The 27,948-nt window shown below is 52.6% G+C and overlaps 3 protein-coding genes across 4 annotated transcripts; 2 read left to right on the top strand and 1 right to left on the bottom strand.

The window, feature by feature from the left end:
- The first annotated feature begins 97 nt into the window (after nt 1-97).
- Nucleotides 98-13,261, top strand: LOC118654735 (synaptophysin). The gene is made up of 7 exons (XM_036306152.1): nt 98-169; nt 1,314-1,379; nt 2,535-2,659; nt 5,365-5,560; nt 6,218-6,409; nt 8,027-8,357; nt 11,634-13,261. Exons 1-6 carry the CDS (start codon nt 152-154, stop codon nt 8,351-8,353), a joined length of 924 nt encoding a protein of 307 aa, XP_036162045.1. The 5' UTR covers nt 98-151; the 3' UTR covers nt 8,354-8,357; nt 11,634-13,261.
- A 1,612-nt stretch (nt 13,262-14,873) lies between these two features.
- PRICKLE3 (prickle planar cell polarity protein 3) lies at nt 14,874-24,059 on the top strand. 2 transcript variants are annotated; one of them, XM_036306145.1, is made up of 9 exons: nt 14,874-15,030; nt 16,207-16,292; nt 17,020-17,203; nt 19,793-19,906; nt 20,216-20,353; nt 21,055-21,258; nt 21,349-21,535; nt 22,593-22,892; nt 23,427-24,059. In XM_036306145.1, exons 1-9 carry the CDS (start codon nt 14,989-14,991, stop codon nt 23,987-23,989), a joined length of 1,818 nt encoding a protein of 605 aa, XP_036162038.1. In that variant the 5' UTR covers nt 14,874-14,988; the 3' UTR covers nt 23,990-24,059. The 2 variants fall into 2 exon arrangements, with proteins under 2 accessions (XP_036162038.1, XP_036162039.1); XM_036306146.1 differs by having other exon boundaries at nt 14,901-15,269.
- Nucleotides 24,060-24,208: 149 nt separating this feature from the next.
- PLP2 (proteolipid protein 2) lies at nt 24,209-27,274 on the bottom strand. Its single transcript, XM_036306153.1, has 5 exons — nt 27,070-27,274; nt 25,648-25,800; nt 25,447-25,542; nt 24,825-24,915; nt 24,209-24,623 (listed from the first exon to the last, which is right to left on the bottom strand). The coding sequence occupies exons 1-5, from the start codon at nt 27,163-27,165 to the stop codon at nt 24,601-24,603; spliced, it is 459 nt and encodes a 152-aa protein (XP_036162046.1). The 5' UTR covers nt 27,166-27,274; the 3' UTR covers nt 24,209-24,600.
- Between the last annotated feature and the right edge of the window lie 674 nt (nt 27,275-27,948).

Raw genomic sequence — 27,948 nt, 5'->3', positions numbered from 1 at the left:
CGCAGGTGGCCAATGAGGTAGGGGCACGAGGGGAGGAGCTGTGGTTGTCTGGGCTGTTCTGACGACTGCGCGTACCCCCTCCCCCGCTGCACCCGCCCTTGCTAACAGGCTCCTCCCGCCCCCTGCATTGCTGAAGCTGCTGCTGGCCGACATGGACGTGGTGAATCAGGTACGTGTTCCAGCACCGCGGACAGAGCCCGCTGCAGCCGGGCCTCCCCAGCCTGGGTTGCAGAGAATCCACCGACTTTGAGAGGTGGTGACCAGGGTCCTAGCAGCAGACACCCAGCCCCCGATGCTGGGGCTGGGGTCTGCAGCAGACGAGGGGAGGAAGAGGGAGGTGGAGAAAAGGAGTGCGCTCTTTGCCGCAGCAAGGGCTGTCCTCACTGCCGCAGCGGGGAGGGGGGGGGGGCACAACTAGGTTTCTTGCAGGAGGAAAACGGAGTCTTGGGGTTAGGGTACAACAAGGGGGAGGGGAGGGGAGAGTAGAAGGAAGATGGGGGTGCTGCGGATGAGCCAGGAAATAGAGCGACAGAAGGCGTGAGGGCGGGGGATGAGGGGAGGGCTGACAGCTGCCCCTCCCAAACAGAGACGTTACCCCGGTAGAGAACCACTCCTTCCCCCAGACCAGACCAAGGAGGTTTTGCCTGTCCAAAAACCCTAGTCTCCCACCCCTGCACCGCCCCCCCCCCCCCAGGATATATCCAGTGAAGCCATGTCCCAGCCCTCCCCCATCTTAATCAGCCTAGACCCTTTGCCATCTCACTCTTCTTCAACACATTAGAACCTCGCCCCTCTCTAACCAGTACCAACCCCTCCCCATCCTTATCACCTCAGACCCCCCCATTACCACCATCTGACTCACGTTTACCGCAGCAGACCCCTCCCCCACCCTAGCCAACCTGACTCTCTCTCTGTTATGACTCACCTTCACCATTCAGGACCCCCTCCCCCACTCTAACGAACCCCAACTCTTTCCTCACTCACTCCACCCTATCCCTTTTTCCATCTGACTCACCTTTACCATTTCAGACCGTCTCCCCTTCCCTAACTCATCCTGACTTTACCCCATCTTCCTCACCCAACCCCCTCAGCCATCTATCTCCCCATATCCCCAGGGTCTTCTCTCAAAGAAGGTGTGCCCACACTTTCCCTGAAGTGCCACTTTCTCCTTCTCACCCCCTCTCCAAACGAATGTCCTCAATCCCTCTTGGAGGTCATATGCCCTATCCCCAGGGGTCATCGCCTGGTGGCACCCCTCACCTCCCTCTCCATCCCCAACAACCCCATCCCCTCCCCACCATTTCTCTCCTCAGCTGGTGGCTGGGGGCCAGTTCCAGGTGGTCAAGGAGCCCCTTGGCTTTGTGAAAGTGCTGCAATGGGTGAGTGTCGTCTGGGCCATGGGGAGAGAGAGGGAGGCAGATAGTGGGATCTGGAAGAGCAGGGGTGCAGTTGGGGTGGAAAACAACAAATGGATGGTTGGATTGAGGGTAGAAGGGGATAGTGGTATTGTAGTCCAGGGTAAATTCCCTGGGGCTTGGGGCCAGAGAATGGATGGGCTGTGAAGTGATGTCACATAAGGCCAAGGGTACCCCCGTTGTGAAGTGGAAGATTGTGACGTCTTATCTCCTCTCCTGAGGTGAGAGAGAGGCAGGGGAGGTGGAGCTTGAAGCTGGTTGCTGTGGGAGAGATGCAAAGCCAGGAGAAAACCTGAGACAGTGAAAAAGATAGAGAATGAGAGACAGGGAATGATGGAGATAAAGAGTGAAATACTGAGAAAAAAGAGATACAGAGGTAGAGAGAGAAGAGACAAACAGAAAGAGACAAAGAAAAGAGAGACAGAGAAAGATGCACAGAGAACAGAGATGCAAGGAGAAATAGACACAGAAGAGAGGTGGAGACTGAAAATGGGTGGGGGAGAGAAAGACAGAGAAAAAGAGACACTCAGAGAAAGGAGAAAAAGACAGGCTGATACATAGAGAAAGAGGCACAAGGGAGACAGAGAGAACACTATACAGAGACTGAGTGAAAGACAGCAGGGAGATATAGACAGACAGACTGCGAAACAGAAAGACATATAGAGAAACATACATTCACACACGGGGGGGAGGGGGAGACAGAGACAGAGATACTGGAGAGGCAGAGAAACAGAGATACAAAAAGACATCTGAGAAAGACAAAAACACATAAAGAGAGAGATACCGAGAGAAATAGAGACGGAGAGAAATAGAGACGAAGAGAACACAGACAGGCGGAAATGCAGAGAGAAACACAGAAACAGAGAGACTGAGACAGAAGAGAGAGAGAAGGAGGGGGTCAGATCATTGAGAAGTACAGACAGAGACATTAGGAGAAAGACAGGAAGAGACAGCCACACCCCTCTAATCAGCTTGTCCTTGGGTCTGATGAGCTCTGATTAGGGGGTGGGGGCGGGGACCAGTCCATCTGCTGTTGCCTGTGCTGGGCCCTGATCTGTCCAGAGGAGGGCACCCCCATCCCAGGTGCACACCATGGCTATCCCATCCTTGCTGCCCAAGGTCTTTGCCATCTTCGCCTTTGCCACATGCGGCAGTTACAGTGGAGAGCTCCAGCTGAGCGTGGATTGTGCCAACAAGACCCACAGTCAACTCAACATCGAGGTTGAATTCGAGTACCCCTTCAGGTGTGCCCCCACCCTAGCCCACCCCTGGGACCCCAACAGACCTGGGAGAGGACGGGGGTGGGGTGGGACCTACCAACACCTCCTCCCCAGTGGCTCCTGCCCAGACCTTACCTCAGGACACTGTACCTGGTCAGGTCACTACACATGCACTGAGCACCTGCCTTGTGCCAGGCACCCCTCTAGGCCTCTATGACATGTGGTGAGCAAGACAGGCATAGGCTTCTCTGCCTGTGGAGTAGCCTCCTCTCTGTCCCACTGCTTCACTAATAAACTGTCACTTAAAAAACAAAAGATGGGCATAGGCTGTTGCCCTCTGACTCTGCTCTAGTGAAAGGGAGGAGCAGGAGACGGGCAATAAAAAAGGTTCTAAAGCAAAAGTATATATAGCCTTCACACAGTATGCACACAACTAATGTTAGCTGATATTAATTCCAACTCATTCGTTTCATACACATGTTTCTGAGAATCTGATATATGCCAGGTACTGATTGAAGTGCTGGGGACATAACAGTGAACAAAACAGATCTAGCTCCCTACCCTCATGGAGCCAACAGTATAACAAATTAATTAATAAAGAGAATAATTGCAGATTGGGAGAAATTCAAGGAAAGGATCCTCATGCAGGGTTTTAGGATAGAGAATAATGAGGGGGTGCTGTTTAGCTCCAGGGAATGATTTAACTCCCTCCATTAAACAATTCTGATATTTACTGAGCTCAAGGAAATGTTTACCCCCCGACTGGCAGGGAGATAGAGATCCACAGACACAATTTCAGTAGAGGCTTCAGAGGCTCCTCCACTACTTGGACAAATCATGTAACTGCTCTGGATCTCAATTTCCTCATCTACAAAATGGGATAATAATCACAGGATTATGATGAATATTCAATGAATTAATACTTATAAAGTGTTTAGCACAGTGCCAGGCACACAATAAGCACTCCATATTTGCTAGCATAAGGAAAATAAGTTCAAGGAAGTCAGGAAAAAGGTCATTAATTGAGTTGGAAATTGGAGGGGGATGAGCACTTAAATGGAGGCTCAGGAGATCACCCATGGTGAGAAGGCAGAGTGAAGACAGGAAAGCCCAGCACAGGCTCTGAGCAATGGTGGGAAAAAGGAGGTGCCAGGGAGGTGTGGTCTGAGAGGATGGGGGGCAACCAAGGATCCAACAGTTCACAAAAGCCAAGGAAGAAAGTTTGGGAAAGGAGGGGGAGTTGGCAGCATGGGATAGTGCTGAGAGCAGGCCCTTTGCAAAGTCAGAAGACCACAAAAATCTGAAGTCATTCCCCCAACACCCCCCATGCCTAGGACCTCGGGTCCTGAGGATCTGCCCTTTACCCACAAGTCTCCCAGGAAAAATTCTGTGCCATGGGTTCCCCTGACCAACTCACCACCATCCCAATACCTCCCCAAGGGCCTTTCATCCCCCCTTGGACATCCCCACTCCCAACCCAGCATACTAGAAACCCAGCAACCCAAACCCAGATTTAACTCCTAGTTCCCAACATCTAGCAGCTGCACAATCTTGAGCAAGTGACTTAACCTTGCTGAACCTCTGTTTGTTCATCTGTAAAATGGGTATAATAATGCCTGCTTTAGAGAACTGCAGGAGGAGGATCATTAGATGAGGCATTTATGCAAAATAGTAGGGGATCAATAAGTGTAAACCTTGGGACCTTTGCTACACAAGAGCCCTGACACAACCAGCTCAGTCTCAGGAACCTGCATCCCAATCTGAAGTGCGAGCTCTGTGACCTCACCACCACACACATTTCTCCCTATGACCCCCTCCTCCATCACACCACAAGAAAGGCCTTAGCCTCATACCCTCCCAATCAGCCCCTCCCTCCCTCGAATACACACATCATGTTCCAGGATCCCTTCTCCCCTCCTGTCAGTCTGTCTCTTCCTATTTTGTAGTCTCTGAAGAAATGTAATGCATCCATTTCTTTCTCTTGGGGACCTGAAGTAGGATGGAGAGAAGAATCAATATGATAGAGGGGGGAAATAAATGGTTCAGATCACAACTCTGCTATTCCCTCGCCAGCTGTGTGACTTTAGTTAAGTTAATGTACTACACTGAGACTCTGTATATTTCATCAAATAGACAATGATAGAGTGCATACTACGGTATGTAACTGTTTCAGGCCCTAGAGACACAGCAGTGAACAAAACAAAGGGAAAACCCCAGCCTTTCTGTAATTACAGAAAAAAAAACAACAAGGAAAATGGTATGTCAGTTGGGGTATCACTGCTACAGTGAAAAAATGGAGCAAAGAAGGGAGCTAAGGAGTGCTGGGAGGGAAGAGTTGAATTCAATTTTAAATAGTAAGATGAGGGAAGGCCTCACTGAGAAGGGAACAACTGAGCAAAGCTTGAAGGAGATGAAGGGAGTAAGACATAAAGATATCTAGAAGAGCATTCCAGTGCAAAGACCCTGGAATGGGAGGGTGCCTTGAATGTTCTATGAGTAACCAAGTGGCCAAGGTGTCTCTGTTAAAATGAGAGATGAATAAAGCTTATTTCATGGGATGCTATGAGCAACCAATGAAATGTGACTGGTATACAGTAGGTGCTCTGTGAATGGTTATTTCCTCCTCTTCCGGGGACCTTGTCAATCGCGGGGACTCATGACTGGGCAGGGAGGAGAGGACTCTTACAGTTCTTACAGTCTGGGCCACACCTGCCTACCTTTCTATGCAGGCTGCACCAAGTGTACTTTGATGCACCTGACTGCAGAGGGGGCACCTCCAAAGTCTTCCTACTAGGGGACTACTCCTCATCAGCGGAATTCTTTGTCACCGTGGCTGTGTTTGCCTTCCTCTACTCAATGGGGGCTCTGGCCACCTACATCTTTATGCAGAACAAGTACCGAGAAAACAACAAAGGACCAGTGCTGGTGAGCCCCCACATCCACTTGTATGCAGGATCCAGGGGAACCAGTCATGTTCACGGGTCACACCAAATCCCAGACAGGCCCACATGCAAGTAGCCATCATAACAGCCACACATGCGACTGCTGCTGGTGCTGAACACTAAATCATAGTGACAGAGACACACTCACAGCCCACACAGAATCCCAGACAGGCCTACACCTGAAACCTGCTACCTCTCACACAACCACACAGTCTAGATCAAAGGAAGGAGCACACAGAGGTTCACTGTGACAGTCGTGGTTGTCATGCCACACAGACACACTGATTCCTACACAGCTGTACTCATATACCCTCATCCCAGACACATAATGACACATAGTCCCACATTCAGACGAAAGTGGAAAGACACAGTACTTTTCACAGATTCGACAACCATCCCCCAGAATTCCCCCACACCCACACACACATATCAACAGTCACACTCTCACATCCTCTGTGTCACCCACAAGCCCAAGCTAGGAGGGCCACCTTCAAGCGAGTGCTGGGGAAAGGGTAGAGGAGAGACAGACTTCTGAGGGACTCCCCTCTCCCAAGAAAACCTGTGATCTGAGGTGGTCCCACAACCCAGTATGAAGCAGCCCACTCACAAGTGTCATCTTCCTCTCCCCTGCCCATCCTAGGACTTCCTGGCCACGGCAGTGTTTGCCTTCATGTGGCTGGTTTGCTCATCGGCATGGGCCAAGGGGCTGTCGGACGTGAAGATGGCCACAGACCCAGAGACCATTATCAAGGGGATACCTAGCTGCCACCAGAAGGAGAATACATGCAAGGAGATAAGAGACCCTGTGACCTCTGGCCTCAACACCTCTGTGGTGAGCCCTGGGAAGCTGGCCAAGCTGGCTGGGGAGGGAGGCTAGGTCACTTATAGTCTGGCATGGGATGTGGTGGAGAGAGAGAATAAGAGAGTTCAGATATCCAGAGAAGGCATACCAACAACAGAGCCTTGAAGGATTAGATAGCAATTGTAACTACTGTGACACCACAAACTGTCCTCAAGAGGGGAACATGAGATCTTCTGTACAATTAAGTTTGGGAGACCTGGATCTCAGCCCCAGCCTCATCATGTAAAATCTCCAGCAACTCAGTACCCTCTGGAACCTTTTTTCTTTTTTAAAAAATATATTTGTATTGATTTCAGAGAGGAAGGCAGAGGGAGAGAGAGATAGAAACATCAATGATGAGAGAGAATCATTGATTAGCTGCCTCCTACACGTCCCTCACTAGGGGTTGAGCCCGGCAACCTGAGCATGTACCCTGATGAGGAATCCAACCATGACCTCTTGGTCCATAGGTTCATGCTCAACCACTGAGTCATACCGGCTGGGCAACAAGTATTTGTTTTAATATAAAAGTATGCTTATATACTTTATAGATGTGTAGTTATACATATATTTGTGTATACATATATATGCACACTTACCCATCTATTAGTGGTACATTTATATATTTAATCAAAGTTTATGCTTAGCCCTATCTGGTTCGGCTCAGTGGATAGAGAATTGGCCTGCGGACTGAAGGGTTCCCAGTTCAATTCCAATCAAGGGCACATGCTTGGGTTGTGGGCTCAATCCCCAGTGGGGGGCGTGCAGGAGGCAGCCAATCAATGATTCTCTCTCATCATTGATGTTTCTATCTCCCTCTCTGAAATCAATAAAAATATATTTTTAAAAAATAAAGAAAAAAAAGTTTATGCTTAATATTTTACTATATCACAAATTTAGATTTTACTATAGTTTATACAAATACTAGAGGCCCAATGCACGAAATTCATACAAGTGTAGGCCTTCCTTCCCCCAGCTGCCAGCACCTGGCTTCCCTCTGGCACTCTGACCGGGCTTCCATCACAGCCCAGGCTTCCACCGGAAGGTCTTCAGGTCCAATTAGCATATTACGCTTTTATTATTATAGATAAATGTGCACGTGTAACAGGTAAATGTGCAAATATATAAACAAATGTATGCAATATTACTAGATCCCAACATCCCAGGAATCTGAATTCTTTTTTAAATATGTTTTTATTGATTGCAGATAGGGAGAGGGAGAGGGAGAGGGAGAGAAACATCAATGAGAGAGAATCATTAATCAGTTGCCTCCTGCACACCCTGTACTGGGGACTGAGGCCACAACCCGGGCATGTGCCCTGACTGGGAATTGAACCATGACCTCCTGGTTCGTAGGTCGATGCCCAACCACTGCGCCATGCTGGCCGGGCCCAGGAATCTGAATTCTAACACGCCCTACTTCCCCACCCCCCAAAGTGGTTTTTCTGCACATTGACGTTCATGACCTGGGACTTGGTGGTCTGGGTTTCTGAAACCACCACCCTTCAGAAGCCCGAGGAGCCATGCCTGAAGTGCACTGCCTCGAAGTTACCTGGGGCCGCCAAGGCAACGGGAGTGGGATGACAACCTGGCTTTATCTCTCCGCAGGTGTTCGGCTTCCTGAACCTGGTGCTCTGGTTCGGCAACCTGTGGTTTGTGTTCAAGGAGACAGGCTGGTCCGCCCCGTTCCTACGCGCACCTCCTGGTGCCCCTGAGAAGCAACCAGCGCCTGGGGACGCCTACGGCGAGGCGGGCTATGGGCAGGGCCCTGGCGGGTACGGGCCCCAGGATTCCTACGGGCCTCAGGGCGGCTACCAGCCCGATTACGGGCAGCCCGCTGCGGGCACCGTTGGTGGCTATGGGCCTCAGGGCGACTACGGGCAGCAAGGCTATGGCCCTCAGGGTGCGCCCACCTCCTTCTCCAATCAGATGTAGTCTGGTGAGTGACGGGCGGGCGGTGCGGCCAAGGAGGGTACCTGCAATGAGATGGGCGGGTCAGTGAACCAATAAGAGTCCATAGTAAATGTTACGTGAACGCAGGCCAGACCAGTGAGGGTGGGAGTTTGAAGGAACCAATACAGAGGCACAGCTAGCTACCGGTACAAGAGCGAAAACCTATCCAATGAATGGAAAGGAGGAGAGTGATGCTTGAAGATGGGAAGAATTAAGAGCCAATGGGAGAGGTAGAAGTGCAGCTCCGAGGGAAGGAAGGGGACAGAGAAACAGGCAGAGCAACCAATGAAAGGAGGGAATAGCAGAGGGATTAGCGTTGTGGAGAATTAGCGGAGCATCGGAGCCTTTCAGAGAAAAGGAAATGGTCTTAGAAATGATTGGTAAGTCAATATATTATGATAAGGCCAGTAGATGGTGAGAGTAGACTGGCTTGAATCATGACGGTCAAACAAGCTCACCAATCCGGGAGGAGGTGATTCATCTGCCACCTCTCCCCAACTCTTCAGGTGGGGGAGGTGGTTTGGAATTTCAAAAAAGGAAAAAAGGGATGGAGTGGTGTCATTGGAAAGGCTTGCCCGACCTGAAAAAGAAAAGTGAGATTTTCCTCATACATGAGGGGGGGGGGAAGAAGGGGAGAAGAGGCAGGGTGGACGTCATGAGAGGGGAAAGTCAAGGAGGTGGCAACACGTGGATGGAGGTAGCTTTTGGCACTTGACCAGAATGGAAAGGGCAGGGAGCAGTTTCTTACTCATCTCACATCTAATTTGTCAAAAAAAAAAAAATCCTGTTGGCTCTACCTTCAAAATATAATCTACAATCTTCCCACTACTCACTGTCATCTCCCCCAGACATCTTACATTTCCACCCCCATTCCCATTCTGTTCTATTCACAGCATTGAGAGAGACCCCATTAAATCTTAAGTTAAGCCCTAGCTGGTTTCACTCAGTGGATAGAGCATCAGCCTGTAGACTGAAGGGTCCCAGGTTCAATTCTGGTCAAGGGCACACGCCCTAGTTACAGGCTTGATCCCCGGTGGGGGGCGTGCAGGAGGCAGCCAATTAATGATTCTCTCTCACCATAAAGATATTTCTCTCTCTCTCTCCCTCTCCCTTCCTCTCTGAAATCAATAAAAATACTTTTTAAAAAGTCAGGCCACCTTCCTCCTGTGCTCAGAGCTCTGCCAGGATTCCAATCTCACTCAGATTGAAAGCCAAAGGCTTCACAGGGCCCTACACAAGCCCCTCCCCTCATTTCTCTGACCTCTCACCTCTTACCCTCCACACACACACACACACACACACACGCACACACACACTGTTCACACTGTTCCAGCCACAGTGGTCACCTCGATGTTCCAGGCACAATCCAACTTCAGGGCCTTACCTTGGTACTTGCTTTCCTATTGGAGTTTTACAACCACACACACTGATAACCTCACCTTGCCAGGTCCTTACAAGTCCCATTTCTTACCTCTCTCATAGTACCCTGTGCTTTTCTTTACCACAGTTTGTAATTATTAGTTTATATATATTTTATTAATTTGAGAGAGAGAGAGAGAGAGAGAGAGAGAGAGAGAGAGAGAGGTCAATTTGTTGTTCCACTCATTTATGCATTCATTGGTTGATTCTTGTATATGCCCTGACCTGGGATCAAACCTGAAACCTTGGCATATCAGGATGACATTCTAACTAACTGAGCTCCCCAGCCAGGGCTTAGTTTATACATTTATTGGCTGTCTCTTCCGCTAGACTATGGAATGTAACCAAGACATATTCTTGCTGTGCACATACCACTTACAGCACTACTAATGTTAAGAAACATTTATTGAGAAAATAGCAACAACATAGCATGTCATTTTATTCTTCTCTGCTCAGAATCTTCCCATGACTTACACCTCATCCAGAGTTAAAGCTGATGTCCTCACAACCTAGTCCTATGAGACCCCATTACCTACCTCCCTGACATCACCTCCCACCACTCTCCCTTGCTCATTCCACTCAAGCCCCATTGACTTCCTTGCTGTACCTCAAAAACACTAAATGTGGCCCCACCCAAGGACCTTTGCACTCCCTGTACCCCCTGCTTGGAATGCTCTCTCACCCCCTAGTTATCTGCATGGTTCATTCCTTCACCTCCTTAATTTCTTATTCCAATGTTACTTCTCTGACTACCATACTTACTACAGCAACCTTCCTTCCCTTACTGGCACTCCTAACCCCTCAGCCTGGTCTACTTTTTGTTCTTCTATTTCACTTATTATCACTTTATGTTATACTAGATAACTTTATTTTATTTTTAAATATATTTTTATTGATTTCAAAGAGGAAGGGAGAGGGAGAGAGAGCTAGAAACATCAATGATGAGAGAGAATCATTGATCAGCTGCCTCCTGCACACCCCCTACTGGGGATCAAGCCCGCAACCCAGGCATGTGCCCTTGACTGGAATCAAACACAGGACCCTTCAGAACATAGGCTGACACCCTATCCCAACCAGCTAGGGCTATGCTAGATAACTTTATACATTACTAGAGGCCCGGTGCATGAAATTTGTGCACTGGGGGGAGGTGTCCCTCAGCCCAGCCTACGCCTATCGCAGTCCCAGAGCCCTCGGGGGGATCTCCAACTGATGGCCTAGGCCCCACAGGAGCAGGCCTAAGCTGGCAGTCAGACATCCTTAGCACTGCCACAAAAGCCGGAGAGGCTCTCGCGACTGCCGCTGCACTCGCCAGCTATGAACCTGGCTTCTGGCTGAGTGGCTCCCCCTGTGGGAGTGCACTGACAACCAGGGGGCAGTTCCTGCATTGAGCATCTGCCCCTTGGTGGGCAGTGCACATCATAGCTACTGGACATTCCGCCATTCGGTCTATTTGCATATTAGCCTTTTATTATATAGGATGATTATTGTTTGAAGTCTGTCTCCCCTGCTACAATGTAAGCTCCACAAAGATGAGAATCTTGGTTTGGCTCAATACAGATTATAACCAATATAGATTATAACAGTTCCCATTAATGAACATCTTTGGATTAGGGGAATGAGGACCTTAATTTCTTTGGTACCTTACCTAGTGGGCAAGATATGCCTTCCCAGTAGGGGTAGCTGGGATGAAACTGACTATAGGACTCTGAATGAAAGAAAAAGGAAGAAAAGGCATGTCAGACAGAGGGTAAAGCCAGGGCGAAGGCATACCAGCCCAGCCCCTCCTAAAGGGCTCCACCTGTGTCTGGACCCCTTCTCCTTTCTGTGTCTTTTGTCTCTACAGGTCAGTGCAGCCCAGGAGGACCCCATGGGTGGGCAAGAGCTCAGGAGAAGGCCTGCCCTCCCTGCTCACCCCTACACCCCAGGTCTCCACCCCTCAAGCCAGGAGACCCTTAACTGTCTATATATATATATATATATATATATATATATATATATATATATGAAACATATAGATATCTATTTGTCTGTCTGAGCTCCGCCCCCACTCTGCTCCCCTTATACATTAGGGCCCCCAATCTTTAGTGGGCCCCTCTCTTATCCTTAGCCCTTTCCCTGCATCTCTTGGCCCCTCTCTGTTCCCTGGCCCTGTGCCCTGAGGTTGAGGATGATTCTGAAAGAGGGACAGGGAAGAGACAGACCTTGGCTGTGTGGGTAGGGTGGACTTGACTTCAGAGTCTCTCCCTTCTCTCCCTCCCCTCCTCCCAACTCTGGCCTTGACTTCTCCAGCAATGTTTGAACAACAGCCATTACAGAAAATTCAACCCTGTTTTGGGGGGGAAGGCAGATATTGGAGGGCTTGGGATTCAAGGTGGTCTTGGAGAGGGGCTCTGGTATGGAGGGGACTATAAGCAGGGAGGTTGGGTTCCAGACATACTAGAAGTGGAGTCCAAAGGAGAGGGGTGCCCTAGAGCATTCTGGAAAGGAGTTTGGAAGGAGGCTGAGGGTGAGTTTCTAGAAAGATCATAGCTTTGAGTGAAGCAGTGGGTGGACCCCCTGCATGGTCAGGGCTTGTAGTAGGACTTGGTTCTATGGAAGGGGTGTGACTTGGGAGGCTGGGGACAGGGTTTGGAAGAACGCTGAGAGTTCTAGAGGGGGTGTGGCTTGAACCAGGCAGTGGGTGAAGCTCCAGAGTGGGTGGGTCTTGGATTGGGACAGAGTCTACAGAAGAAGTGTGGCTTGGAACATTCAGGAGACTGAGTTTGACTCTAAAGCGAGAAGGCTGAAAGGGTGATTCAGTAATGGGCCACCCTTGGGGTGAGGGCGTGGTCAGGGTTCTAGATAGGGTGGGGCTTAGAATGGGGCATGCTTGGTGGTTTCAGAGGGGAGAGCCTGCCCCACCACCCCACAATGGAACAGTAAAGAATATATGTTTTAAAGTTGGGCAGGTTTGGCAGTGGCTAGGGCTTAAGGGATGTGTTTTGTTAGGGGTGGGGGGCAATATTCCTCGCTAAGGCTAGGCCTGAGGGGGCCTAGGGAGAGCTGAGAGGTATGGCTTGAAGGGTTAGGGGTGGAATCCGGAGAGAAGCACCCACACATACCCTTCCTTGCCCACCCACATGACAGCACAGTTAGGTAATCAGAGGACAGAGCTAATGGGCCTGTGGGGCCAGCCCACCCCTCTCCCCCTTTCTCCTGCCTCCTCCCTCCTTCCACACCCCACCCATCCTGGGATGGTTAGAGATCTGGTCTGGAGCCCCTATCCTACACCTTCTGCTGTGTCTGTGATGTCAGTAGTGCCTGTGACCGTGTGTTGCCATTTTGTCTGGCTGTGGCCCTTCTCCCTCCCCTTAAGACCCCCACCCTTGCCCTTGCCCTTCGGTATTGTTTGAAGACTCCCTCCCAGAGGAAGAACAAATATGATTCATTATCCTTCCCTAAATAAACTCCTCAACCACCTAGTACTCCTGGCTCAGACTTCTCAGTGTGTCTTTTTTTAAAACATGTTTTGATTTTAGAGAGAGGAAGGGAGAGGGGGAGACAGAAACATTGATGAGAGAGAAACCTTGATCAGATGTCCCCTGCATGCTCCCCACTGGGGACTGAGCCCACAACCCAGGCATATGCTGATTAGGAATCAAACCTGCCACCTCCTGGTACATGGGACAATGCTCAACCATGCCCACCGGGCCTCAGTGTGTCTTTTTAGGAGGACACAAAGGAAGAGATAGAAAGGATGTGAGAGGAAGCTTCACCACTACTGACCTGCTGGAGGAGGTTCAAGTCACCTCATCATTTTAGGCCCCCCAACAGCATTTGGCCAAGGGATGCCTCGCCTGCAGATCATCCTAGGTCATGCTCAGAGTGGCCCTGTGCAGTGCCCCGCTACTGGCCACAGAAAGTTGTCTTTCAAGGACTCAGTTCTAACTCTGGTCCCTTAGCCACATGCCCTCCCCACCTTGTTCTCAAATCCTCAAGAGGTTCCAATAGGACCCCATACTTCACAGGGAGACCTTCCCTCTACTCATATCCTCGGATTTTTCAGAACCTGCTGTCTCTTCCTATCCTTGCCTCCCCTACCCCGCAGCTGGAAAACCGGGAGACCAGGTAGGTTGCAAGACAGGGGGGCGGGGAGCCAATTATTCATCCCCTTTAACCCCGCCCTGGAGCCAGAAGAGGCGGGAAGTGACAGAGATGTGCGTAATGGGGCGGGATGGGGCCTGGAAATCCCTGGCGCCTGCGATGAAAGGCCTGGCTGACCGCCGCCTCCGCCAGGCCTAATTAGAGACCCCAGCCGGGCGCCCAAGTTCTGATTGCTGGCCGGGGACCCCCTCCTCCCAGCCCCGAGGCACAGCAAAGCTGTAGAACATGAAGGAGAGACTCCCAGCTCTGCGACTGAGCTCAGGTTAAAGGACATCTAACTGGAGAGAGAAAAATGGGAGCAGGGGAGGAAAGGCTATTAGACCTTCTCAGGATTTAGGGGGCATGACAGCTGGGCCTGTAAGAATGGGGGGGGGGGAGAAGGCATGGGAACGTGGCCAGTGACTTTAACCTCCTCATAAATCTCAAATAATCCTGGTTCTGAAGGGATGGGAGCAGGGCTGTGTGAGGTATATAAGATTTATCTCTCTGATACGGACGAGGGAGCACCAGCTAGGGCTGCGATGGAGTTGGGGACCATTCTTGCACCATTCATACAAGGGAAAGAGTCCTTCGGAACATCACTAGTGGGGAAGAAGCCAAGAGGTGGCTTTAACCCCTCCTCCAAATAAGGATCGAAGATAAATGGACACGAAGGGCCAATACAACCCCTATCGCCGCACTCCTGACAGTCAGATCGCCACTACCAAGTCTCCCTCCTCCACCACATAGCTTTCAATCCCTAAAATATCCTGTGAGAGGCCACATGGCTCCTCGGGTTTCTGTGGGGCTCCTCGGGTTTCTGGGGGGCGCCGCAGCAGGACAGGGGAGCTCTCCCGCACAGCGTTCCTGAGATGCGTGCCCTTCACCTCTAGGCAGGGGGCGCCTTGGCCCGGGAGAGACAGCAGGCCCAGGGGCGGGCGCTGCGGGGCGCGCTCCTCCCCTGGCCGGTGTCAGGTTTACGGAACAGAGCTTCCAGGCAGGACGCGCGGTGGCCTGACGGACGCGAGAATTCCTTTCGCCTGACCCGGCCCGTCCTGACCCTGCCCGGGCGCGCCATGTTCGCGCGTGGGTCCCGGAGGCGTCGCTCCGGGCGCGCGGTGAGCGAGACTCAGGGCCTCGGCGGGGGTCAGGGGTAAACTGAGGCCCAGGAGAGGGGGCAAGGGATAGGGATAGCGAGGAGGCGCTCCACGGAGGGTTTGGGAATCCCCATCCCCAGAATTCCCAGACCGGAGGGGCTGGGGCTGCTGGAAGCGTGTAGGTGAAGGAAGATGGAAATCTGGTGGCCCACGCTCCCTAATCACCTCTCCGCACACCTTTAGCAGCACTCAAAGACCTGGTGTGTTTCCCTCTCGTGTGAATTATGGGAGGGGTCTCTGAGGGCCAAAAGATTGGGTCTTGGGTTCCTGGATGGAGCAGGGACCTTTTGAGCTTCTGAGGGAAGGAACCTCGCCCTGTACCTTGGCGGAAGGTGAACTAAAGAGTGAGGTCCTACACTCCAGGGGTGCCGGGATACTGAGAGTCAAGGTATTGGGATTTGGGGTGAGAAGGCTTCCAGGCTTCCACTTGAGCAGAGAGCCTTTGACTTCCTAGATAGGAGGGTCTCTCTCTTTCTTTGGTGGGGTTCTCTAGGTGGGACCTGGATTTGGTGGTCCAGAGGAGTGAATAGTCCTAGGATATGAGGGGTAAGAGCCAAGGCTTCTTGAGGGTTTCTGAATGGATGGGGGCCTCCTGTTCCATTGCAGGAGGGTCTCCAGTCCCTTGGGTGAAACCAGGGTTTGGGGGAGGGGTTCCTGTGTAGATCCCAGGTAAGGATGAAGTCTTAGACTTCTACCCTGTGGAACTGGAGTGCTGCTGGCGTCGTGGGTGGAGAGGGGGCCTAGATGAAGCCTGGAGTAGACACCCAGATTAGGGACTCTGCCCTGAGTGGGGAGAGTACTCTGAGTTTTGGAGGAGGTGTTTAAGACCTGGAGGAGTCAGAGGCTGCGGGGAGGTGTCCGGGCTGGGTGTAAGGAGTTTGAGGCTGGCCTGGGGAGGGGAGTTCCCTGAAAAGGAGGCATAGAGGGAGGTGGCCTCAGCTGCCCCGCCTCTGCCTCTGTTGTGTCCCCCACCCCCGAGTTCTGTGTGCTGTCCCAGCCTGCCCAGCGCTACCCAGGTAGGACAGGCCCCAGCGTGCGGTCTCCAGCCTTGGAGTGGAGAGGCGGGCCCTAACTTCTCCCTCCCCTCCCCCGTGCCCGCCCCGGCGGGGTCCCCGCGTCTGCCCCCGCCCACTACAGCCTCCCGAGGCAGAGGACCCAGACCGTGGCCAGCCCTGCAACTCCTGCAGGGAGCAGTGCCCTGGCTTTCTGCTGCATGGCTGGAGGTAGGTGACCATCCCAGGGCCTTGCCTTTGTCAGGGCTTCCACCCTCAGGAGGGAAACCCTCAGAGACTTAAGCCACGCCCTTGGCTTGACCGTGGTCCACAGAGGAAGCTCAATCAGGGGAAAAGCCTCCCGCTCTGATTCAGAGCCCCGCCCCCTGACTCATTCTCTATTGTCTGGTTCCCAGGAGAGCTCCACCCACGACACATTCCCGCCCCAGAAGTGTCCTTCCTCAAGCCTGAGTCCTATCCCTAGGGAGATCTTTGGTCTTCCACCCCCCTTCTTGAGTTTGGAACTCCTCTCCCAGACCCCTGTGCCCTAACTCCTGGAGCTCGATACCCCAAACAATCCATAATGTACTACAGACAGAGCCCTATCCGAAAGTTCTGAGGCTCAATACAGGCTAGAGCCCACCTCCAGGGAAAGTTCCCCAAAAATGTCCAGAGCCTCTCCTGAGGGGCAGCCCCTAGATGTATAACTCCAATCTCAGACTCAGAACCCCAGCCCTACTCAGGCCCAAGTCCCAGAGCTGAAAGTCAGAGCTGGCCTTGAGACCCCACAGCTCCATCTCTTCACCTCCTCCACCCAGGCTCACAGCCCCACCCCCAGACCCAAATCGTTTGGTGGTGATCATCTGCATGTCCCTGCCCCTCAGTTGGACTTTCTTGGGCTGTCGAAGTGTCCAAGTGGGCTACCCTTAGTAATTGACCCCCATCCTGGCCCCCTCAGAAAGATCTGCCAGCACTGCAAATGCCCTCGGGAGGAGCATGCTGTGCACGCAGTGCCTGTGGACCTGGAACGCATCATGTGTCGGCTCATCTCAGACTTCCAGCGCCACTCCATCTCCGATGATGACTCCGGCTGTGCCTCAGAGGAGTATGCCTGGGTGCCCCCTGGTCTCAAGCCGGAGCAGGTGACCAGAAGGCACCATCCACTGTTGCTCTCCAGTGGGTGCACACACACTCAAGTAGAAACCTATTTCTGGGGCAACACTAGGGTGTGTGGTTAGACTGTGCCTGTCTTTCTGACCCCTCTGAGATCTAGAGGTGCTCAGCCCCCCAAAACTTGAAGGAAACCCTGAGAGATCACTGGACCAGTTCCTCGGGCCTGTTCACCCATTCCTGTTCTACCCCTTACCTCAGGGCTTGTCATAGCACTTCATTCACATCTCCATTGATTAACCCGTTCTATAGTTATTGAGCACCTACTGCATGTCAGACACTGTTCTAGGTGCTGTGGGGACACAGCAGTGAACAAAATACTATATATATATATATATATATTAGAGGCCTGGTGCATGAAATTCGTGCAGGGGTAATGGGGTCTGTCTCAGCCTGGCCTGCACCCTCTCGCAATATGGGACCGCTGGCTCCTAACCGCTCGCCTGTCTGCCTGCCTGATTGCCCCTAACCACCTCTGCCTGCTGGCCTGATGCCTCTAACTGCTCTCCCCTGCCGGCCTGATCATCCCTAACCACCACCACCCTGCTGTGTGTGTGGGTCCTGGGTGCAGGTATCCGGCTCCCTCCTGTCAGAGTCTAGGGCACACTGGAGGACCCAGAGTCAAGTCCCCACCCATGCATGCGTGCCTCTATATCGCGAGAGACCCAGACCCAGCCGGCCCCACCGCAATCAAGCCCCACCAGCACATCACATCCCCAGCCAGTGCTGGGTGGGGATGCAGCATCAGTCACATCCCCAGCTGGCACCAGGCGGGATGCAGCCTCCTGCTAATTGGTCATTACGGTGTGAGGGCATGGTGACCATTTGCATATGTAGAGGTTAAATTCCTGAAGGGAGCCAATAATGTCATACCGTGTAAGGTCTATGGATTAAAGAAAAGCAGGGAAGTTGGGGGGCGGAGAGAGATGTTAGGATTGTAAATAGGGTGTCCAGGTAAAGCTTTGTGAGAATATGATGTTTGAGCTTCCTGAAGGACATGAGAGTGAACCATGCAGAAATACTAGGTTAGAAAGATCTAGAGAAATGGAATAGCTAATGCAAAGGTCCTGAGGCAGGAGTGTTCTTGGCATGTATGAGGAACAGTGAGAATACCAGTACACTGGAGCAGAGTGAGCAACAAGGAGAGTGATGAGGTGGAGGTGGGGTCAGAGAGGTGGTGGGGACATGGAGAGGACTTGGACTTCTACTCTGAATGAGGGAGAAGCCACAAGAGATTTGTGAGCAGAGAAGGGATATGATTTGTCTTAGGATTTAATGCAGTGGTTCTCAACCTGTGGGTTGCGACCCCTTTGGGGGTCGAACGACCCTTTCACAGGGGGCGCCTAAGACCATCGGAAAACACATATATAATTACATATTGTTTTGTGATTAATCACTATGCTTTAATTATGTTCAATTTGTAACAATGAAATTAGGGTCACCACAAATGAGGAACTGTATTAAAGGGTCGTGGCATTAGGAAGGTTGAGAACCACTGATTTAATGGGATCCCTCTGGCTGGCAAGTGTAGAACAAACTGTAGGAGTGAGGGTGGAAGCAGGGTACCAATGAAAGTGAGAGCACTTCAATAGCCTAGGTGGCTGATGATGGTGCTGGCAGTAGAAGGAGTAAGTGGTGGTCAGATTCCAGTTGTAATTTTAAAGTAAAGCTGAGAGATTTGTTTGTGGATGTGAAAGAGAAAGGAGTCAAAGATGACTTTAAAGGTGGATTGATCAGACCAAGGCAGGAGCATGTTGGAGGTCTAAGAGCATAAGTTTGGTTTGGGCATCTAGAGTTTGAGGTACCCATTAGACATCTGAGTGGCCACTTTGCTTGGAACTCAAGGGAGAGATCATAGAGCTGTAGGCATGCATTCGTGAGGCCTTAGCCATGAGATGGGCTTATGGTAGTCATGAGATTCCAAGGGAGTGAAGGGAGACAGAGGCAAGAGGACCAAGGTGTGAGACTGGGGACCCTCCCACATTTAAGGGCCACTTAGTTGAAGAACTAAAAGAAGAACAGAGGAGAAGCCAATAGGTTTCCTTTTGGTAAGAGGAAACCCAGGATGGTGTGATGTCCTGGAAGCCAAGGGAACACAGTGTTTCCAGGAAGTCATTAGCTATGTCCAGTGCTACTGATGGGTCAAGTTGGATGAGAACTGAGACCTGAACAATTACTTTAACAGTGTCAACGTCATCAATGACCCTGACAGGAACAGCTTTAGAGGAAGGGCAGGGAAGGCTGACTGGAGTGGGGTCTAGAGAGACTGGGAGGAGGGGAAGTGGAAACAATAAGTGCACACAGCTCTTTTGAGGAATTTTGCTGTAAGGGAAGGAGAAGCAGTAGCAGGAGGGAAAAGTGGGGTCAACATGAGCGAACTCTTGACATGTTTGGGAGGTGACAGGAATGATCCAGCCCATAGGAAGAAGAGATGGAGGGAGTCAGTAGACATTTCCTTCTGATGATTTTAATTTTCTCAGAGAAGTAGGGACCCACCATCCCACTGCATTCCAATCACCACTCATCTCAGTTGTTTTCTCCCATCCCCCATGTCCTCCCAGGTATACCAATTTTTCAGCTGCCTCCCAGAGGACAAGGTCCCCTACGTCAACAGTCCCGGGGAAAAATACAGGATCAAGCAGCTGCTGCACCAGCTTCCCCCACACGACAGTGAGGTGAGGAGAGAGAAGACAGGAAGGGCATGTCAGGTAGGGGGCACAGCCTGGGCAAATGCCTCACAGCTGGAAAGAAATGGGCAGGATCAGAGGTGAGCTGATCTGAGATGAACGGTCTGAAGGGCAGGGGACATTCCTTGGCAAAACCACACGTGGGACTTGGGAGAGATCAGGGATGGGTATTTCAGGCAGGAAGCACCATCTATACAGAGGCATTGAAGTAAACTTTTTGAGCAAGGAGGAAATTTAAAAGAGGGTTGGGGGGGGCAGACAACTGGGAAGGAGCCTGTTTGACCCTCACTACCTCAGGCACAGTACTGCACGGCACTGGTAGAGGAAGAGAAGAAAGAGCTCAGAGCCTTCAGCCAGCAGCGGAAACGGGAGAACCTGGGGCGTGGCACGGTGCGCATCTTCCCAGTGACCATCACTGGGGCCATCTGTGAGGAGGTGAGCCATGAAAGGCCTCGGGGGGTGAGTGGTGCCTTTGCTCCAAGCCCTGGGTTGTAGGACCCAAGTCCCTATCCCACTGTTAGGCAGGGACTGCCTCTAAGGCCTTCCTGGCCAGCGATGTCTGTGTGTAGGGCTCCCTGGTAGATGGGACTTGTTCCTCAGATCCCTCTGTTGGGTTGGGCCTGTCTCTAAGGAGGCCCCAATGGACCTTCTCTATTAGTTTCCTGCCCTCCACACGGTGGATGTGGGGCTCTCTATCTGGTCCTCTTGTGGTGGAGACTTGTCCTTAAGAACCCACCCACAGTGGGAGGGCCTGTCTCTAGAGCCAGGTGGTGGGTGGGATTTATCTCTAAAGCACCCTCCCCTCCGTGGTTGGAGCCTGACCTTACATCCTACTGTTAGGTGAGGTCTGTTGCTAAGGTTCCCCTGGGCCTGGCCTGGCTCTATGGTTTCAAGACCTCCTTTAAGGCCACCCACGATGAGTAAGGCCTGTCTCTAAGGTTTCCCACAGGCACAGGGTCAGTTTCTAAGGCACTTTCCTCCCACCATGTAGGCAGGGCCTGTCTCAAAGTTACCCCGTGGGTAAGGCCAGTCACAAAGGTCCGCCATGGGGAAGGCCATAGTATGATACACACCTTGGCTGATCCCCCATCTAACCATGTTGGTGAGGGTAACCGTGCCTATCTGTCATCCGGCAGTGCGGGAAGCAGATCGGAGGTGGAGACATCGCGGTGTTTGCCAGCCGAGCAGGCCTGGGTGCCTGCTGGCACCCTCAGTGCTTTGTGTGCTCCACCTGCCGGGAGCTGCTGGTGGACCTCATCTACTTCTACCATGCTGGCAAGGTCTACTGTGGTCGCCACCATGCCGAACGCCTGCGTCCGCGCTGCCAAGCCTGTGATGAGGTGATGCCTTACTGCCCAGGGGAGGGAGCGGAGGGCGGGCAGGGCCAGGGAAGGCCCTGCTGACGGCCACAGATGTCCTGCACCCCCCAGATCATCTTCTCCCCTGAGTGCACGGAGGCCGAGGGCCGGCACTGGCATATGGGTCACTTCTGCTGCTTCGAGTGTGAAGCATCCCTAGGAGGGCAGCGCTACGTCATGCGCCAGAGCCGTCCCCACTGCTGCGCCTGCTACGAGGCCCGCCATGCGGAGTACTGTGATGGCTGTGGGGAGCACATCGGTGGGTGAACATGGCATTGGACAGGGGGAGGGATTAACATCTCGGCCACAACCCCCTTCCCCCTCCATTCTTTCTGTCCTCCAGGCCCTGCCACCATTATCCCCATACTTTCAGTCTAGCCCAAGCACCATAGCTCTATACCTTTCACTGCAGGTCCCATCACTGATATCCCCCATCCGGCCATACTTTCTAAACCTTCCTACACAGTACTAGGCACCACTACACATTTGGGCCCACCTCCAGAGTGCCCTCTAATTCCCAGTACCCCAGAGCTACCCTGTTGGCCTAGCTCCTATGCTCCTAAGCTGTACCCTATTCTCTAAGACTCTCCATCAACCTAGCTCAGTGATTTTCAACTCGTGTGCAGCAAGAGTTTTTAAAAATATGCAATGCCTAACTAATTAGTCAAGGGCACTGACCTCTTTTCCCTTAGTTTTTCAAAAAAAAAAAAAAAGGACAACAGCCAACACAGCAATAGCCGTCTGGTGTGAATGAATCAAAATTATACCTATTTTTTGTCAGATCAGCAAAAAATATATTTTTGGTGTGCTGCAGAAGTTTAGTAATTAGTTTTTGTGTGCCATGAGATGAAAAAGGTTGAAAATTGCTGGCCTAGGTACATCATACTTTCTACCACACCCTGCTCTCTAAGATTCACTTCTTTCCCACCAAGGCCACGCCCTACCACGCCTGTCCGCACCACCCAGGCCTCTTTAAATCCACTGTCCTTCCATCTGAAGTCACCTTACTGTCTAAGCCTGACCCACAGCTTAGAGTCCAGTGCCCAGTTCCCACTCTGGGAGGGAGGACCCTGGGAAAGAAAGAGTAGGGGAGAAGGAGATGTTAATCAGCCAGTTTGAGGTACCCTGGGGTGAGGACCAAACCTCAGATTTCCTGCTTTCCCCAAAGAAGGGTGCCATTTTGGAGAGGTGGGGGATAGGAGGAGTCTTGGGGTACCCTGCTTCAGATTCCTGCTCTCTTCAGAAGGGCCCCATTTGAGCAGGGTGGGACATGCTGGGGGGCTGTCTTAGTTTCCCTCTTCACGGTGTCCCCACAGGCCTGGACCAGGGCCAGATGGCTTATGAGGGCCAGCATTGGCACGCCTCAGACCGCTGCTTCTGCTGTAGTCGCTGCGGGCGAGCCCTGCTGGGTCGCCCCTTTCTGCCACGCCGGGGCCTAATCTTCTGCTCTCGAGCCTGCAGCCTGGGGTCCGAGCCCACGGCCTCCGGGCCTGGCCGCCGCAGCTGGAGCGCGGGCACAGTCTCCGCACCGCTCGAAGCCTCTACAGCCTCTTTCTCTGCTGTGGAGGGGCCGTCGGAGACCTCCACCAAAGGCACCAGCACTGAGGTCGAGCCTGGTGAGTTAACCCTGGAGTCCTGCCCAGCCCCTCTGAATCCCTCCCCTACCAACCCCTGGTCCCTCGGGGTGACTCGCCCAGTCCCTTCACCTGCTGTACCCCTGGCCCCGCCCCCAAACCATCCCAGGCCTGGGCTGCACGCAAACTACACCTCCTCTTGAACCCTGTCCGCTCCCTTCTATACAAGGCCCTCCCCTACCTCAACTGCTACCTGCCTCAGCCCAAGTTCCTCCTCCCTTTCTCCAAACCCTGTACCCTCCACACTATCGAAAACCGAATCTGCTCCAGCCTATGCCACGCCCCTTCCACCAGAAGCCACGCCCCCTCACCCACCCTGTCCTGCTCCTCCTGCATTCCAACCTCCCTCCCCTCCACTCAGAGCCTGTCCCAGGCCTCCTAATTCCCGGACTCCCTACTTCGCTGCCCTCTCCGACCCCTGCCCCCACTTTCCCAGTCCTGATGGAAAGGGGAAAGGAGAAGGTCCTCTGGGAGGAGGCAGATACATACGAGGATTCCCTCCATCTCTCTTTCCAGCTGCGGGCCCCGAGGAGCCCACCCGCTTTCTGAGAGGGGCCCCTCACCGCCACTCCATGCCTGAGCTGGGGCTCCGCAGCGCCCCTGAGCCACCCCCAGGGACCCCCGGCCATTTGGACCCTGAAGATGATTCTTTCAGTCGCCAAAGTGCCCCTCGAGTCAGCTTCCGGGAACCTCTGGTGTCTGACGGAGGCCCTCGGCGGACCCTGAGTGCGCCTCCAGCTCAGCGCCGCAGGCCTCGCAGTCCCCCTCCCAGGGCCCCCACACGTCGCCGCCACCATCATCACCGCAGACGCAGGTCTGGCAGACTTCACCATCAATGTAACTTAGGATCGGACTCCGAATCTTGCTCCAGCTCCCCCTCCAGCTCCAGTTCAGAGTCCTCGGAGGATGATGGCTTCTTCCTGGGGGAACGCATCCCACTGCCCCCGCACCTGACCAGGCCCCTCTCTGCTCAGGACACTGCAACAAAGACCCCCAACTCTCCATCTCCAATGGTCCCCGAGAACTCGGGGCCAGGAACGCCTCGTCAGGCCAGAGACAAGAACTGCATAGTGGCTTGAAGGCGAGGCTGTCCTGGAGGACTCCATTTCTCCACTCTCAAGACTTGAGAATAAATCCCCTTCCTTTCTACCTCTGTACTATTGAAGTGTCTTAATATTTGGTGTAAAACAGGCCTGGCTTCTTTACCTCTTTGCTCCAGATGCTTCCCTTCCCTATTTTCCCCCTTCTGATGCTTGAGATATCCACATTTGGTCAAAGGATTAACTTATTCATTACCATATATTCTAACAATCTGTTTATTATTTATTCATATTTATCCCTCCACAGAACCACCTCCCACACTGAGGTTATTTGCAGTGTGTCACAACCTGGGGCCTGGAGTCTGAAGCTGAGGCACCCTTCTCCCTCATTTTGCGGTTTAGGTGGGGGCATAGTTCTGGCAGAACTAGTGTCTGCTTCTAGATACTTCAGTAGGGGAACCTAGGCACACCCATAAAGGTGGCCACACCCAGGAGGGTTGATTGGCAGGCTAGAAGACAAATTCTTCAGATAAAGGCACTTTTACCTCAATAGGAGGCTGGGAGTTGGCTAGGAGTGTTTGTAGGGGTGGGGAGCAATGATTTCCATGGAAGTTATTTGCAGGTTGCAGAGAGAAATCAAGGGAGTTCACCTACACCGGGCCATCTGTAGGGTCTGCAAGTGAGGAAAAGAGAGAAAGCAGGTTGGATCCATATTCCCACTTTACAAACAAGAATACTGAAGCTTATGGTGCTTGTTGGTACTAAAGCCATAAGTAGCAATAAGGGACAGAGCTGGCATTCATGCCCTGGGGAGTCCCCTTTCCTTCTCTCAACCTCCTCAACAATACCCCCCTACACACACACACTTACTTACCAGTAGGGGCTGCTGTATGTCTTTGCTTCTTCAAGGGGAAAGTGAAGTAGGCATCATAGCCAAAGAGGCACGCAGCAATTAGGCCCACCACCTGGAAATGGGGATGAAAGTGAGGGGCATTGGATTAGGCTGGTCAGCCTACTCAGCCTCTTACCTCCTTGTATCTACTACCTCCGGTGACTGCCCCATGAAGGGATGGCAACTAAAGCCCCAGGTTGGGAAGCCAGAGAGCCCCAGGAAAAGGTCAGGGAACTGGACTCTACCCCAACTCTCCCTTCTCCTAGTACTGCTCAACTCAGGAGAGCCATGTGGTGGCCCCACATATAAGTGGCACCATTCCCAGTGTACATTTGAAACAAAGTTCTAGCAGATGGCAGTCTAGTGTGTTGACAAAGATACTGTGTCAGGCCAGGGATGGCCCTTTACAGCAAATATTGATCTTGGGAGGAAATCAAGGGTCTGGCCAGACTTTCCTGGAGACCCTGAGGACAAGTGTGGCCTGTTGTGGATCATACACTTTCTGCCAGAAGCAGAGACAGAAATGGCCCCTAGATCCTCAAATCTCTCTCTCTGTGTGTGTGTGTGCGTGAGCGCGCTTTGGAGCTGCCTCTAAAGTCTTTACCCCGGCGATGATTTTGGAGCTGTTATTGTGCTCCACGAGCACAATGATGGAGATGATCAGGTAGAGGATGGCCGCTATGAGGGTTCGGAAGAAATCCTGTAAGGAGTAAAGAGAGCAGGGAAGTCAGCATGCAGAGTTCCCAGGACAATCCCAGGTGCTGAGGCCCCTCCCTAGCCTGGCCACTTCTGTCCCCTTTCTCACACTCCAGGGCCAGTTGATGATCCCTATCCTGGTGTTCAGGTCACACATGTAGATGACATAGAAGACAGCAGCAAGGACCATCTCAACCACTGACAGAGAGACGTATGCTGATGTGGAAGCGATGAAGCAGATCAGAATCACCAGGCACAGTATCTGGAGGGATGACATGAGGAAGGGGACCTCCATCAACTCCCTGGGCTGAGGAGATGGGTTAAAATCAGGGGTCTCTTGGCCCAATCGGCATGGCTCAGTGGTTGAGCATCGACCTATGAACCAGGAGGTCACAGTTTGATTCCCAGTCAGAGCACATGCCCCAGTTGCAGGCTCAATCCCCAGTGTGGAGCGTGCGGGAGGCAGCCAATCAATGATTCTCTCTCATCATTGATGTTTCTATCTCTTTCTCCCTCTCCTTTCCTCTCTGAAATCAATACAAATATATCTTTAAAAAAATCAGGGGTCTCAAACTCAGATGCCTACCAGGACATCTGGGGAGATGACAAATAATCATAGCTAAACACTTACTGTGTGCTCATTGTGTTCCCAATATTGTTCTAAGAGCTGTACAAGTATTAACTCACTTAATCATCCCTACAACCTAATAAGCTGGGTACTGTTATTAGTATCTTTATTTTATAGATGAGAAAATTGAAACAGATATTAAGTGACTTGCCCAGGGTCACCCAGCTAGGAAGGGTACAGTTGGGTGCCTCGGTTTCCCCTTTTCCCTTCTAAGATAGGGGCGGCCTGCTGGGAGGGGCCCCGCCAGGTGTTTTGCGAGCAGTGCTGGAGCTAGCCTGGGGCGGGCGGGACGTGCAGTTCCCCAGGCAACCCCTTTGGGAAGCAGTGAGAGTGACACCAGAGGGGCAGGGCTCCGGTTAAAGGCACCGCACCCTTTCACAAGTGACTCAAATGCGGCGTCCACTTTGAGGGGGCGGCGGGAGCAGCGAAGGCCCTCCCGCCCCACTACAGAAGGGCCAGGAAGAACCAGAGAACTGCTGGGCGCCCAACCCGGAGGACTAGCTCGGGGCTCCACCCCAACAGGCCCCGCCCCTGGGCGTCCGGCCAGCCCGCCCGACAGCGCTCGGGCCGCGCCACGCCCTGCCACAGGAGGTCCCCCACCTCCCAGCCCCCTACGGACCCTTTCGTTGAGCCCACGGATGAGTCCACGCGGTCTCCCTCCACTGCGCTCCCCATTTGCACCATGGACCCCTGGCCTCACCCCAGCAACTCCCGACCACCTTCTCCAAACCCCACCAACTCGCCCTGCGCCCCTGGTTTCGGGCCTGGGCCACTAACCCACTTCCCCCGTCCCTCTGCCCAGCACCCGCGGCCACGCGCCTTCCTCAGCCTGGGCTGCCGGGTTCCGCGTGATCCAGCCACTCCACCCCGCCCTTGCCCACCCGCCAGTCCCGGGACTCTCACAATCTCAGCAAACAGAAGAATTCCCTTGCGGGTGCGCGCGAAGTTGGTGCAGGCAGCCCAGCAGCCGGGGGCCGAGAAGCGCTCGGAGTCCGCCATGGCGTGGGCCCGAGTCCCTGGGGGCGCGGACGATCTGCTCAGTTTCTCGTGGGTTCGTGGACACTGCACACCCAGCCGTCTTGCCCTCCGTTTGGCCGGGAAGGGGGCCCTGGGGCGAAGGAGGGAGTGAATCACCAAGCCAAGCAGAAGCGGGCGGGGCCTGAGGGGGCCGGGCCAGGTGGCTGCCGCCCCGGAAGCCCCCTCGCCCCGCCCGCCAAGGATCGTCCCCACCCGGAGCGCAGCCACCCGGGGCGCCCCATCTCCGGAGGTGCCAGCCTTTGAGACTTGGCACTTCGGGGTACCTTGAAAGGTAATGGTGAAACCCTTTGCCCTTTTAGAATGCAAATGTTCCCAGGGCTGCCTCAACTCAGAACCCAGGGGAGTTTGCCTTAGGGAAGGACTGACTGGGTTTCCTTAGCTGTAAACAGACAAACAAACAAACGGTGGAGGCCCTGGTGAAACCCAGGTCTATTGCCAGAATTCGGAATATTTCGAATTTTGGAAAATTTTCCCAGTGCAACCCTAGCTGGATTGGCTCAGTGTCAGCCTGCGGACTGAAAGGATTGCAGGCTTGATCCCCAGTAGGGGGGAAGCAGCTAATCAATGATTCTCTCTCATCATTGATATTTCTCTCTCTCTCTGCCCCTCTCCCTTCCTCTCTAAAATCAATAAAAATATATTTTAAAAAATATTTTCCCAGTGCATATACGGTGTATTACTTAACAGTCAGTGGTGGGTGAAACTGCCGTGTGTGTGTGTGTTAAGCATTTTAATATTTCCTCA

Source organism: Myotis myotis, unplaced genomic scaffold (assembly GCF_014108235.1).
Source record: "Myotis myotis isolate mMyoMyo1 unplaced genomic scaffold, mMyoMyo1.p scaffold_m19_p_4, whole genome shotgun sequence".
NCBI lineage: Eukaryota > Metazoa > Chordata > Mammalia > Chiroptera > Vespertilionidae > Myotis > Myotis myotis.
The sequence above is the reverse complement of the archived record's forward strand: the minus strand, read 5'-3'. Positions and strand labels throughout refer to the sequence as shown.